Below are 13,173 nucleotides of genomic sequence, written 5' to 3'. Positions count from 1 at the left end.
CCCCTTCCGAGGCCCCCGCTCACCTGGAGCAGGTAGAACAGGTGTTGGTAAGCTTCGAGCTTCTGCCGCTTCTCTTTGCTCAGCGACTTTAACCCCTTCTGCTTGTCCAGCTCCATCATATCTGACAGCTGTTCCTTATTCTTCCTGGTCAGCTTCTTGCAGTGGGAGACCACCTCCTGCGGGGGGGGGGGGGGGGCGGGGAGCGGGTGACACGACTCAGCGGCCCAGGCCAGCCCCGCACGGAGCGTGTGGTCTGGGTCAGTGCCCCAAGGGCCGGGGCTTCCCGTTCCGGGGTCCAGGGCGTGAGCCAAGGGAGATGGGCAGTTCCGGGGGCCCCGCCTGGCGCCCCTGCTGTCACAGGGGGAGTGGGGAGAGGCAGCCGCAGGCCGAGGCACTGTGCCTGCTGGTTTTGCTTTTAGCTCTTGGCCGACTGTCGCGCAGATTTAAGTGCAGTTATCATTTCTACCCCGCCTCACGTGCCTGTGTGGTGATTTACAGTCTAAGAAGCTTTTGAGTCTGTGTCTACGTTCGGCCCGGTGAGGGGGGCCCTCTCATTTCTCCCGGTTTCCCAAGGAGAAGACAGACTTCGGGGCGAAGCGAGCAGCCCGCAGCCCCCGTCGGCAGAGCCCTCTGCTGAGCCGCGTGAGCCCGGCAGCTACGAGGACAGGGGCCGGCTGCAGCCAGGGCTCGAGCCAGGCGACCAAGGACGCGGCGCGGGGCACAGGACGAGCCCCTGGGCTGGGAGGGGCTGGTGGCCGCACCTGCAGGGTGGCCCGGCTCTTCACCAGCAGGCCGATCTTGGTGTCCATGAGGGCCAGGTCCCGCTCCAGCTGCTGATTGCAGCGAATCCTCCTCACCACCTGCTCCTGGAGCCTCAGCAGCTCCGCCTCGGCCAGGAAGTCCTGCTGGCTTTGATTCAGGAGGTGGACGAACCTGCGCAGCACGCTGAGCGGCGGGTGGGGCTCGTGCACTGGGGAGGGGCGGCGGCGGGGTCAGACGCTTCCCCCGCACCCAGGCCCCGTCCTGTCCGTCCCGCAGCCGACCCAAAGCCGGAGGGCGATGCTGCTCCCCGCTCCTCCACCCCGAGTTCACTGCCACTTACCGCTGGCCTTCGGCCCTGCCTGCCTCACACACCCTCCTGTCTGGGGACACCAGTGGGAGGGACATCGTTCTGTGGGCTTTAAACACAGGGAGCTCGGAGCCAGACGGCCACTCCCCTGGGAGGCACATCTGAGCAAAGAGAAGCCTCGAGCTCCGCTCCTGGGGGCAACGGCAAGCCAGCTACCGCGGACGCTGTCTGCTCCGGGACAGAAGCTGCTTCGCCACTGAAAACAGCCCGTGAAGCCAGCACCTACGAGGAGCTGCCGAGGTCGCCAAGGCACAGAGAGGGCGAGCCTTGCCCAGGTCACACAGCCAGCTACGGACCCAGGAGTCAGACCTGGAGGACCTGTCCTCACAGGCAGCCCCGCAAGGCCGCAGGGGCACGGCGGTGTGGTTGGAGCTCTGAGAGGGGCAAGCCCAGGACCTCGGGGGCACAAAAGCTGGACACCCCGAGTGGCCGTGGGCAGAGGGCAGCATGGGGCGAGGGCCGGGCAGTGGAAGGGGACGACTCTCGAACTCATGTTCGACCTGGAGCCCAGCACTGTAGCCTCAGGCCCAGAAGGGAACCCAAGGGCCAGGGGGCGGGGACCTGGGGACAAGCCATCCATCTACCCACAAGGAGGGGGACCCCCAGGCCAGACTTCTGGACTTTGGACAGCAGACAAGAGCAGCCTAGAAGGACCCCCTTAGGGCCTCCAGTGCACGCCCTACTACTGGGAACTGGGGGGCAAGGAGCTGCAGCCCCCCAAGTCCCCGGGGACTGAGGAACAGGCCCATGAGCCCCGCCTGGCTTCCTGCGGCCGGTCACGGTCACGGTCACAGTCACGGTCACGGTCTCGGAGGGCGGGAGGTGGAGAGGCCGTGGGGTGTGAGGGCGAGAGGGACGGCGAGGACCCTGGGGAGGGGACATCCTTCCTCTGCCCTAGCGGTGGCACAGGAAGACAGCTGAAGCCCAGCACGCGCCAGCCTGCTCAGGGGACCTGCCCTGTGACCAGGCTTCCGTCACCCCAGTGGGACACTCCCCACAGACCACTAACAGCCCCAGCAGGCTCGGCGACACCTGCCTGGCTCTGGGGGTCCCTCTGTCTCCCCGCCAGCTGGGGGTCCCCAGGGGCAGGGAACATGCCCCCACCGTCCTGAGGCACACGCGGCCGTCGACGAGAGCTCGAGGCCAGGCCGCTTGTCCAGGGCCACTGGGCGAGCTGTAGGGGTGTGGCCATCCGTGCTGACTGTCGCGAGCGTCGGCCGCACAGCGGACACTCACACGGCCGGGGGCGGGGGGGCGCCATGCTCACCTAGCATCCTGTAGTCACCCCGCGCTCTCCAGGCCCGGAAGAAGGCCTGGATCTTCACAGCGGAGTCAGCCTGTCATGAACGCAGAAGGGGAGGGTCACCGGCTGGCCTGGCCCAGCTCCCATGGGTGGCAGGGGCAGTGGAGGGGCAGTGCAGGGGGAGGACGGCGCTCACGTTCAGCTGGAAGTAGCCCAGACGCCTTCGGTACCGCCTCCGAGCTGCCCACATCCGGGCCCACGCCTGGATCTGCGGAGGGAGATGCACAGCCCTCAGACCCAGACAGCTAGGCCCGCCCAACGCACGAGCAGGGAGAGGACTGGCCGGCCGTTCTGAGAGTCCCCTTCAAGAGAGACAGGAGCCCCCCAAACCCCGGAGCCACCTTGACAACGGCATCTGTGTTTGCTTTCAAGTACTGCAAGCGGTCCAGGTAAATCTTCCGCTGTCTATAACCCCGCCAGCGAGCCTGCCGTCGGGAGAGAAATAGCGGTGAGCCCTGGTCACGGCTGGCCCAATGGGCCGGGCCTGGCCGGGAAGAAGCCTCCGCCTGGGCTCACGGGGAAGGGACGGAGCAGGCGAGCAGAGGGGGCGGGGAGCAGGCCCCGTTCTCAAAGGACTTCTGACTCATGGGGAGACCAACCGTCTGCACAAAGACCACGCCCTCAGCCCAGCACACACACACACACGTGTGCACGCATGCACCACACGCTCAAACACGCGCCCGTGCTAACCAACAGAAACCCAGCTGGAAGGTACCAGCCTCAAAGAAATTAGTAAAGCACACACTTTCTCACCGAGTTCACCAAAGCATGTACCACCCCAATAATACATTCACTCACCACTCTCGAGAGCACCCACATTCCGGCCCACATGCCGTCTGGAAAGCATGCTTGGGCACAGAGCTGTGTGCCCATCGGCACCGAGGGCGCAGGCCAACCAAGCCCGCGAGGACCTTCTCTTCCCAGCCTGACCACCCGGCCCCAGCCCCAGCTCCAAGGTCCCAGGGTGACGGCACAGCTGCCCGCCCTGCCTGTCCCCGCCTCCGTGAGGACCCCAGCCACCTGGCCTCCTTCCAAACTAGCCTCAGGATATCCGGCCCCTGAATCTTCGTGGAAGCCACCCTTGTGCCCCTCCTTCTCCCCACCCACCCAAGTCCCTCCTGTCTTCCGGGCCCGTGTCAAACGCCCCCAGCTGCTCCGCCTGACAGCACCCGACCACTGACCACCGGGCCCACGCCTGGATCTGCAAAGGGAGATGCACGGCCCTCAGACCCAGACGGCTAGGCCCGCCGGGGGGTTAAGAGCATCCGCCCCCTCTCGGGCAGTTGCCCGCCCATCTCGAGGCCAGCTCTCCTGGCCAGGCTCTCCCTGACCTTCGGCTTAGAGTGTCCCTCTGTTGGGACGAGATGTGAACGAGGCAGCTCGGGCCCATGACACCAGCCGTCCCTCCTGGAGCCTAGAGCCCGTTCCCAGGCCCTTCCTCAGCACGCCGCCCCGCCCTGCTCCGGGCCCTGCCCCCGAAGGCAGAGGGGTGTCCCCTGCTGCTGCTCTACCTGCTCATGTAGGGTGCCCGAGGCCAGAGGCCCCGGGAGGGGGGGTACAGGACCCGGCGCAGACTGCAGCCCGATTCTAAAGCCTAAGCCCGCAGCTTCCACCCACGTGCCCTAGACCGTGACCACTGCCAAGGGCCGCGAGCTGGTCCGGCCCGTGCCCATCTCCCCGGGGGCTCTGTGCTCGGCTGTGTCTGTACGGGCCCAGCGTCTAACGGCAGCTGTTCTCCCGCTGTGTGTGTGTGTGTGTGTGGGGGGGGGGGTCCCCGCCCCCGGCCAGCGTGGGTCCCGGGCACTGAGGATGCTCATTAAATAAACCACCTTCACGCTGCCAACACCAGCACGAGGCCCTCGGTCACATCTACCTGGAGGTCCCTGCTCGTCTGCCTCCCACCATTCCTGGCTCCTAACCTTCCAGTTGGCCTCATGTCCCGGCTCCTTGGGGACAGTCTCAGAGGCCACCCTGGGCCACCCACAGGGGGCAAGAACAAAACAGGAAAGGGCTGGCTAGAAGGGCAGCTGCCCTTCCCCTCAGGGGCGCCCTCTTCTCGGTTAACCCCCCAACTCCCCAAGCCCCCGTTCCAGTAGGAAGGCCTCCTGGTGCCGTCCTCAGCGTTACCCCTCCGCCCCCGTGGGGAGCGGCCGGGCAGCTCTCGCGCCTCGGGGCGCTAGCGGCTCCTGACACTGACCCGTGCTCTCGCCCGCCTGCCGGGCGCCACCGAGGGGCGCGGACGTCAGCTGTGACCTCGCCACGTCCCCCACTCCCCCCGCGGCCTTACCTGGTGAGCCCCACAATCTGATTCCCGTGTCCCCGATGAGAAAACTGGGGGAGGGTAAGCAACTCATCCCACGTGACAGAGCAGGATGCAAACCCAGGCAGCCTGGGCCCGGAACCCGCGCTCTTAAGCACCATGTTTGGAGGCCAACAGATCACCCCAACCCTGCCCGGCACAGAGGAAGTGGGGAGGGAGGCCCCCGAAGCCAGGGAAGGCCAGAGCCTGCCACCTGGATCCTGACGACGGCTGGGAGCCAGGTCCTCAGCAAGCGGGAGCGCTGGGCGAACCTCCGCCGAGCCAGGACGCCGCGGAGGCGGGCCTGGAGCCGCACGACGAGGCCCTCGCTGGCCGCCCACAGCTGCTGGCGGTCGTGGGCAGCGGTGACCGTGGTGACAGCTGACTGTGGAGGCGGCAGAGAGCACCCGGTGCCCCGGTGGGTGGGAGCCTCTCCCGCAGGGAGCCCCAGCCCCGCCCCGGGCCCCGCCCCCAGCCGGGGCCCCGCCCACCTGGATCTCCTGGCGGGTCAGGTGGGAGGTGTTGAGGCGGCCCCCCGGAGGCCTCTCCCAGGTCCCCTGGAAGGTCTGCAGGTGGAGGTAGTAGGCAGTGCCGTCTTCCATGTCATGTCGAACCCAGAAAGCTGTGTCCCCTGCACAGGCGCCAGTGAGCGGAGGAGGCTCGGCGGGGCCAGAGGCGGCCGGGCGGGCAGAGACGTGGGTCAGCGGGGCGTTACCCGGGCGGTTACCTGGGCGCCGCTTCTCAGCCACGGCCCCTTCCAGAACTCGCTGGTAGCCGGCAGCACAGGTGGGCACCACCCCTCGGAGGGCCACGGCGGGGTTCCTCAGCACCCGCTCCGTCTGGGCAGCCTTGCCCTCCTTGATGGCCTGATTGATGGCGGCCACGCCAAGAGCCACTGGCAGGGGCACCGGAGTGAGCGGTCAACCCCTCCAAGTCCCCCCCAGGCCATCCTGTCCGCTGGGGCGGGATTCAGAGGACACAAAGACACCCTGTCTGATGGAGGGGACAGGGAAACCCCAGGAGGGAAGCGCACACGGGAAAAGCAGCAGCCCATGGCTGTGCCTGGGGGAGAAGGCGCAGTCAAGGAAGGCTTCCTGGAGGAGGCAGCATGGGGTGGGCTTGGGAAAGGGCAGTCAGCCCTGAGAAGCCCAAAGGCAGGGTCTGGGCACAGAACCCAGGGCAGCGTCTCAGGAGGAGAATGAAGCCCAGGACATGGGGGTGGATGCGGCAGCCCCCCTCCCCGTCGCCTCACAGACAGGCAGATGGACACGGGTCCCCAGACGTCAGGAACTAACACGTTTCTGCCTCTGCACTGCTCCTGCCCGCCTTCCCGCAAAACCGGCCCCTCCCCCACCCTCGGGCCTGAGCGTTCTCTAGCCAGAGCGGGTTGTTGGAAGCAAGACAAGCCGCCGGCAGCAAACGGGATGTTCTGTGTCCCCCCCCCCACCCCCCGACTCCCTGTGCCTGCTCTGTGGGGGAGTGCCCTCGGCCCCCGAGGACCCCTGCCCACGGTCCCCACAGCCACCTGCCCAGCCCTCCTCCCCGCAGAGGGCGCAGGGGAGAGAGGAGGCTGGCGGGCGCCCGCTCGCCTGGCTGCACTGTGCCCTGGCCGCCCGCTCAGCCCTTACTTCTCTGAGCAGCGTCCGTGTCCTGGTTGGCGCGGGCCACTTGCTGGCGGATCTCGTCCAGCCACAGCACAGCCCCGGGGTCCCCTGTGCCCTGGAGGTGGAAGACGGGAGAAGAGCCGGGTGGGTCTCCCTGGTCCCTGGGCCCAGCCACCACGAACACCCAGCCGCAGGCCCACACTGCAGCCACGGGGACGGTGTCCACCAGGCTGGGGCTCTCCCAGGGTGCAGGCGTCTGTCCTGCTCCAGGGACCGACCCAGCCAGCCGACACCTCACCTGGGCCTCACCTGGGCCTTCTGCCTTTTGGCTGCGGCGAGGAGGAGGTGGTACCGGGAGGCGACGGGGAGGCGGACACCGTCCAGGCCGGCCGCGGGAAGGAGCAGGGCGGACAGGGTCTTCTCGGGGCTGCCCTGGCTCAGAGCCTCGTTGATGAGGCTGACTGCAAGCACCTCTGGGAAAGACAGCCGGGTGGGCAGAGGGCCCAGGCCCACGGCCTCGCGACGGGGCCGCCCGCAGTGGGCCGCCCCCCGCCCCCCAGGCCCCACTCACGGTCAGTCTCCTCCTGGGCCCGGGCGTTGACCTGGCTCACGGTGGCCTGCAGGTCGTTCCAGCTCAGGAAGGCCCCGGCTGGTCCGCGGGCCTGTCGCAGCTCCAGCAGGGCATCGAAGTACCTGGCGGCGGGGCGGGCGGCGTGGGCACCGTCGGCAGGAGCCGGGAGGCGTCTCTGAGCTCTCCTCGCTCGGCGCCCGGCCCTGGCCCACCCCGCCCCTCCCGCTCTTCCTTCCCGGCCTCCCCGCTGGCTCCTCCCCCATCTGCGAACACTGGAGTCCCCCAGGCCCGGCCAGGCCCCCCGCCCCCATCATGTCCGCATTGTGCAGCTGGAAGCACCGGGTTCCAACGGCACCCCGACGCACACCTCCAGGCCCCCCACAAACCCCGCTGCCTGCATCTCCGTGCGAACGCCCAGTGAGCCCCCAGACCCGCGGCGTGTGCGGCCTCCTGCTCCCCCAGACATCCCCCAGCCTCGGGCCCCAGCTCTGAGCTCACACGTGGCCCCGTCCCTCCCGCACCCTCACCCGGCAGAGAGGAGTCCGCAGCAGGGCTCTCTGGAGACCCGTCCGACCCCTGTCCCCACCTCGCTGCCTCTACCCATCACTCCAGAGACGCCCGAGACCCCCGGCCTCGCCCCTCTGACCCGCAGGCCCGCCCCCGGGAAGGTCATGCCCCGTGGAGGTCACACCGCGCGAAGGTCAGCTGCCCCCCTTCCTCCCTCGCAGTGGGAGCACAGCCCGCACGCCTCCGGGGACACGGTGAGCTGGGAGCGCGGCCCCCCGAGGGCTTGGGGGCCATCGCGGAGGCCCTGCAGGTCCCTCGGAAAGTCCCCTGACCAGGAGGCCACCCGCAAGCACGCGGTGCGGACGCACAGGCCGCCCCCCCAGTCCCCGCTGCGGTCCCCGGGGCTGTGCTCGTGGCCACAGTGCCTCTCCTCCCGCTGTCCGAGGTGACGCGCCCGCCTGACCCCCCAGCCCACAGCTTTGGGGGGAACTTCGTCTCCTCGCTTGCTCCCCAGCACGTGAGCGGGGACCGAATCTTTGTGATCCAGGACAAGAGTGAGCAATCAGAGGGAAGGAGCCGTGACTGTGACCCCACCGTCTCCCCGGGGACGCCAGCAGACCAGAGGGCGCCGGGGGCAGGGCCTCCTGCAGCAGGTGGGGCCGCGGGCAGGCCTGGCGTCCCGGCCGCCCCCTCCTGCCCGGCTCCCGACGCGGCTCACCCCACTCACCGCTGAGCGTGGTCGCCTTCCACCCCAGCCAGGCCCGTCGCGGGGTTCGCCAGGCCGCTCCAGACGCCGTGCGCATCCCCGGCCTCCAGGGCCTGGTTAATCAGGACGACGGCCGACAGCATCTCCACGGCCACGAAGAGCTCCTCGTGGCCAAGCTCCTGCGAGGGGCAGGGCTGGTGAAGGGCCTGGGGCCTCCCGTCCCCCCGCCCCCCGACTCCCCTGTCCCGTCTCCGCCCCGAACAGTCACGCCCAACGCTTGGGAACCCTTAGACGTGCTCAGGGCGTCGGCATTTCACACTCATCCTCGAGCCGATGAGGCAGGTGCCACCGACGGCCCCACCTCGCAGGTGAGCCCGAGGTCAGGCGATGTCCGACCAGAGGGGCCAGCGAGCCCTCCCAGCCTCTCCCGGTCCCTCCGGCACTCACGGCAGGAGGTAAGGAGGGCGCCCCACCCTGCGTGCACCCCGGCCCCGGCCCCGTCTCCTTCCCCGGCAGGAGGTAAGGAGGGCGCCCCACGCTGCGTGCACCCCGGCCCCGGCCCCGTCTCCTTCCCAGGCCTCTGCTCGCCCTCCCCTGTCGTGAATGCCGTTCCTGCCTCCGCGCGGGGCACGGCGGATAAAAACACCAGCTGAAACCTGCAGGCCGGCCTCGCCCCCAAGCAGGCGTGTCGGCTCCACGAACCCCCACAACGACTCGGCGCGTAAATACGCCATCGTCCGGGGCACAGAGGGTGCCTAACTTGCTCAGGGTCGCTCGGCTCGGAAGCAGAGGAGTGGACTGGAACTCGGGGTCTGGCCTGGAGGTCCACAACCTCCATCGCTGTGCTTCACCTCTCGGTCCTCGCCTGATGCCCGTCCTACAGTCGCCTGCGTTTACTGCTCCCGTCCCGTGGGTCTCCTCTTCCAGGAAGCCTTCCCAGATTCGCCCTGGCTCTGCTCCCCACTTCCCTGGTCTGAAGTCGTATCCCATCACATCTGCCTGGACCCTGGGTGCATTCTAACTCCTCTAACAGGCAGGACGTCCCCGAGGGAGGGCCCTATTGCCTCGTCGTTGGAGCTACGTGGACCAGACCGGGGTGAAGGGGGGCGGCAGAGCTGATAAAAGCGCGCCCCCCGCGCTCACGCTCACCGCCCAGTCGCGCCTGCGCCGGCGAGGCCCACACCTCTGCATCTCATGCGACAACACCGGCCTTACGGGCTCCTTTAAGGAGTGAGTGAGTGTAAAGCAGTTTTTGCCCAAGGACACCGGCTGTTACAGTACGGTCGGGGGCAAGGCGGGTCGCCCTCGTCTGTCCCTCTGTCCCCGGTCTCTAGAGCCCGTAAGAGTGCCCCGAGGCTGCGCCGGGCTGGCTGCCGACCCTCAGCCGCTCGGGAGGCGAGGGCCTCACCCCCTGCTGCTGCCGCTGGAGCACCGCCAGCTCCTGCTGGTACACGGCCGAGGCGCAGGGGTGCACGGGGGGCAGCTGGGCTTCCGGGCACCTCAGCTCCTTCACGGTGTCAGCGGCCACTCCCGCCCGGATGGCCTGGTTGATCCTCCGCACGGCCCGCAGCACTGCAGGGGGGAGGGGAGGCTGCACGGGCCGACCCGCAGGCCACGGCCCCTCTGCGGGGGCCAGGCCAGCCCGGTGACAGGCCTGGCGCCCGCAGGCTGCCTGCATCCCTCGCCCTCGGTCCCTCTCCACCCTTGCTCTCCAGACGGACGCCCTTGGTGGGGGCCACCACCAACTCACACTCGCAAGGGAGTTACACTCGTGAGTGTCTCTGAGGGGAGCCGAGTGGGACCCCAGCATGCCCCTCACCCGGGAGACTGTGACCCCAGGAGGCGACGGGACTGGCGGGCGGGAAGCGCCTGGAAGGGAACTGGCTGCCCAGGACCCAGTGGTGCTGTCCCTGGCCTGAGGCCGCAGCGAGCTCGTGCGCAGTGTCCCCCAGGCAGCTGGGGCAGGGCGCACCGCGTGAGGGACGGAGAAGGCCCCGCCAGCCGGGAACTGGGCCGCGGTTGCCCCCGCGCTGCAGCGGCAGGCAAGGGTCAGAGGCCCCACCCCGCAGGAGCCAGCGAAGCCCAGGCCGGGCCTCGCCCGGAGACGACTTACTGGCCAGCTCCCGATCACCCCTAGCGTTGGCGGTGGCCACACCGGCTTGGACCTCCTCCTTCTCCAGAAGCTCCTCGGGGCCCAGCTCCTGGAAGCGGGAGGAGACACAGCACAGGAGGCCTCGGGGCTGTGCGCTCACTTCCACAGCCGCCCAGGGTGGTGGGGGGGGCGACCCCACCTGCCTCGCCCTGAGGGAGGCTGGCCTGGCCCACCCGGCCCGGTCCCTGACCGAAGTGTCTGTGACTTTGAGTAAGGGCCCCCCACCCCGTGCTGCAGGGGGCGGGGGCGCGCCCAGCCCACCTGAGCTTTCTGCTCTCGGTCTGAGCTCAGCTGCTGCAGGTACCAGTCCGCGAAGCCCCTCCTCACGCCCCGCAGGGCCAGGGCGGGGTCCTGGAGGGCCTCAAGCAAGGCCTCAGGGCTCTGACCCTCCAGGGCACTGTCCACAGCTTCTAGAGCCCCAAGGACTGAAAAAGACAGGACACCCCGGGCAGTGTGGGAAAGCCCCGGCCCGGACACCCCACCCTGTCCCTGCTTCCGGGGCGACTGGTCGGGCCCAAGTCCTTCAGCCTGACCTGGCCCAGACCCCGAGGGCACCCTGACCCCTCCGCCTGGGCCTCCAAGCAGCGCCCACCCGGCCTGTCCCCCTTACTGTTGGCGTGGCTGACGTGGCCCTGGATTTCAGCCTGAGTCAGGTGGCGGTCATAGATGTCCCGGCTTTCCCCGTCCTCCTGCAAGTGCCACAGCGTGAGGGGCCCTGGGGCCCGTCTCCCTCTCCCCGCCCCCCCCCATCTGTCTCTTTTCCTGGGGGCTGTCCCAAGGCGAAGGGCAGTCTGGTCGGAAGGGATCTGGGACACCATGGGGCCCAAGCCCCGGTGCCGACAGCTGTCAGGCCAGCCCGGTCCCACCCGCCCCTGCGTGCTGGCGTCTGTCAGGCCACCACTGAAGGCCCGGCCTCAGGACCTCTTCTCCTGCCCTGTCCTCCGATGCTCGGTGTTCTAAGTCATCATTTCTCATAACTGACAGCTGGTTCCCGTGAGCGACACCGGAGCCCAGAGGCGGCGAGCACAGCGCCTCAGTCTCGCCAAGATGGCCTGGGCCCCGGCCCCCCAGCCCGTGCACCCTGAGCCTCCTCCTTACGCGGCTCCCGGCGTTGGTGGCCTTCTCCCTCTTGGCCTGGGCCAGCAGCTCCTGGTAGGTGGCCGCGAGCGGCCCGCGGACGTCCCCCAGCAGAGCGCTGGGGTTCTGCAGGGCGGCCAGCGTGTCCGCGGCCACCCCGCGCTCCACTGCCTCGTTGATGGCCAGCACGGCGGCGTGGACTGGGAGGGGGCGGGGGGCGAGGTCAGCGGGGCGCCCACCGGCCCCAGACGCCACAGGGCCCCGGCCGGCCGGGGGGCCTGACGCCCTGCCAGTGGGTGAGGGGCTTGGGACTCCACCTGAGGGCCCCAGGGTGCAGTCTGCCCCTACCTGCTGCCTCGTCCCCCGACAGCTCGCTGGCCAGGATGCCCCCGATTTTGCTGAAGGCGGGCAGCTGGAGGCCGTATCTGCCCAGCTCGGAGGCCATGTGGCTGACTTCCTCGGCTGCAATGACACCGCAGGTGGCCAATGTCGGCCCACAGCCTCCAGGCTGGGCAGGCTGCGGTGGCCGGGGCAGGGGCTGGGCTTACCTGTGAACTTCACTTTCCCGTACAGGTCGTGTATCTGAGGAGCCAATCCCAGCCGGAAGAGGAAGAGGCTGGGAGGGAAGGGGAGGCACTGGGGCCTGCAGCAGACACTAGGGGTGCCCAGGGACGCCGGCCGCTCCGCACTGCCGCGGGGCGCCGCAGCCCGCAGGGAGCGGCCACCGGAAGCCGGGCCCGGCTGCAGCTGCCGGCGGCGGAGCGGGGGCCGCGGGAGCTCCGGGCGCCGGGGCGGGCACCGCAGTGCCGCTCACCCGAGGGATGCGGGGCTGGGAGGGGCTGCGCCGAGGCGCAGGGCCAGACAGGACACGGGGTGAGGTCGGGAGGGGGCGGCGGGCGGACACGGGGACCGTCTGACCCGGCTGCGAGCAGAAGCAAGCAGCCCTCACCGTTCCCACTACGTGACGTGCACGCGACGCTCTCGGCGGGTCCCGTTCGCCCCAGTCACAGGCTGAAGACCCTTCCCTGCCTGTTCCCCTTCGCCCACAGGCCACGCAGACGCCCGCAAACGCACACAGCCGCGAACCCAGCCCGCGGCCCGGAGTCCCGCTGCCGACGCGCCCCGCCCCCCGCGCCGAGACCGCTGGGCGCGCGCGCCGGGGCTCCCTCACCTGAGCGCGTGCAGGCAGTATACCACCCGGGGCATGTTCTTCTTGTCGTAGAGGTCCGTGGTCTCCGGGAAGAAGGTCTGCAGAGAACACGGCCGTCACCGACTCGCTGGCACCGCATGTGGGCGCCGGGGGCTCCTCCTCTGCCGTCTGGGGTGTGCGCTCCTGGGGCTTCTAGGTCAGGCCCTCCAACCACCTACGGCCAGCCCAGCGACCATGAAGGACTAAGCCGAGACCACGTAGCCCAGATAGACCAAACGCGACAGGCTGTCGAGGGCACAGGACACAGGCCGCATCCCCCAGGAGGGACAGGCCCTGGCACCCTAAAGCCACGGCCAGCCCGGGCCCCTCGCCTCAGACTCCTGCCAGGAGGTGGCATGCTGGGGTCAGGCCAGGTCACCCTTGTCTCTGCGCCAGAGGCCTCCGACCGGCGGGGCCCCTCTCAGAGGCGCTGAGCCGCCCCAGGCGAGGCCGGCCCGTGATGGGGGTCTCACCACAGTGCCTCTTCCTTCACATTCACGAGAAAGGACCAAATCTAGAAACTTCACGCCCCCTCCCGCGAGGACTCACGGCCTCCACAGCCCCCTCCCACCCACACGACTTTCTCGACTTCTGCTCCCTTGTCTCGTAATTCCCTCCGCAGAGGAAAAAAAGCAC

The 13,173-nt window shown here is 69.1% G+C and overlaps 1 protein-coding gene across 7 annotated transcripts in view; it reads right to left on the bottom strand.

Moving 5' to 3' along the window:
• The window catches only part of IQGAP3 (IQ motif containing GTPase activating protein 3), a 30,206-nt gene that overhangs the window by 9,777 nt on the left and 7,256 nt on the right, over window positions 1–13,173 (bottom strand). For all 7 annotated transcript variants that reach the window (XM_036234799.1, XM_036234800.1, XM_016166290.2 and 4 more), the window contains 20 exons: window positions 12,520–12,596; window positions 11,897–11,964; window positions 11,697–11,810; window positions 11,370–11,548; window positions 10,882–10,960; window positions 10,533–10,696; window positions 10,233–10,320; window positions 9,528–9,691; window positions 8,141–8,298; window positions 6,907–7,028; window positions 6,645–6,808; window positions 6,360–6,450; window positions 5,459–5,626; window positions 5,223–5,362; window positions 4,946–5,116; window positions 2,774–2,857; window positions 2,569–2,640; window positions 2,397–2,466; window positions 762–970; window positions 24–176 (listed from right to left, as the gene is read on the bottom strand). In XM_036234799.1, coding sequence (XP_036090692.1) covers window positions 24–176; window positions 762–970; window positions 2,397–2,466; window positions 2,569–2,640; window positions 2,774–2,857; window positions 4,946–5,116; window positions 5,223–5,362; window positions 5,459–5,626; window positions 6,360–6,450; window positions 6,645–6,808; window positions 6,907–7,028; window positions 8,141–8,298; window positions 9,528–9,691; window positions 10,233–10,320; window positions 10,533–10,696; window positions 10,882–10,960; window positions 11,370–11,548; window positions 11,697–11,810; window positions 11,897–11,964; window positions 12,520–12,596 — 2,535 coding nt within the window. The remainder of the gene's footprint in view (window positions 1–23; window positions 177–761; window positions 971–2,396; window positions 2,467–2,568; window positions 2,641–2,773; window positions 2,858–4,945; window positions 5,117–5,222; window positions 5,363–5,458; window positions 5,627–6,359; window positions 6,451–6,644; window positions 6,809–6,906; window positions 7,029–8,140; window positions 8,299–9,527; window positions 9,692–10,232; window positions 10,321–10,532; window positions 10,697–10,881; window positions 10,961–11,369; window positions 11,549–11,696; window positions 11,811–11,896; window positions 11,965–12,519; window positions 12,597–13,173) is intronic.

The sequence above is a fragment of the Rousettus aegyptiacus genome, unplaced genomic scaffold (genome assembly GCF_014176215.1).
Source record: "Rousettus aegyptiacus isolate mRouAeg1 unplaced genomic scaffold, mRouAeg1.p scaffold_m13_p_17, whole genome shotgun sequence".
In the NCBI taxonomy this organism is placed as follows: Eukaryota; Metazoa; Chordata; class Mammalia; order Chiroptera; family Pteropodidae; genus Rousettus; species Rousettus aegyptiacus.
The sequence above is the reverse complement of the archived record's forward strand: the minus strand, read 5'-3'. Positions and strand labels throughout refer to the sequence as shown.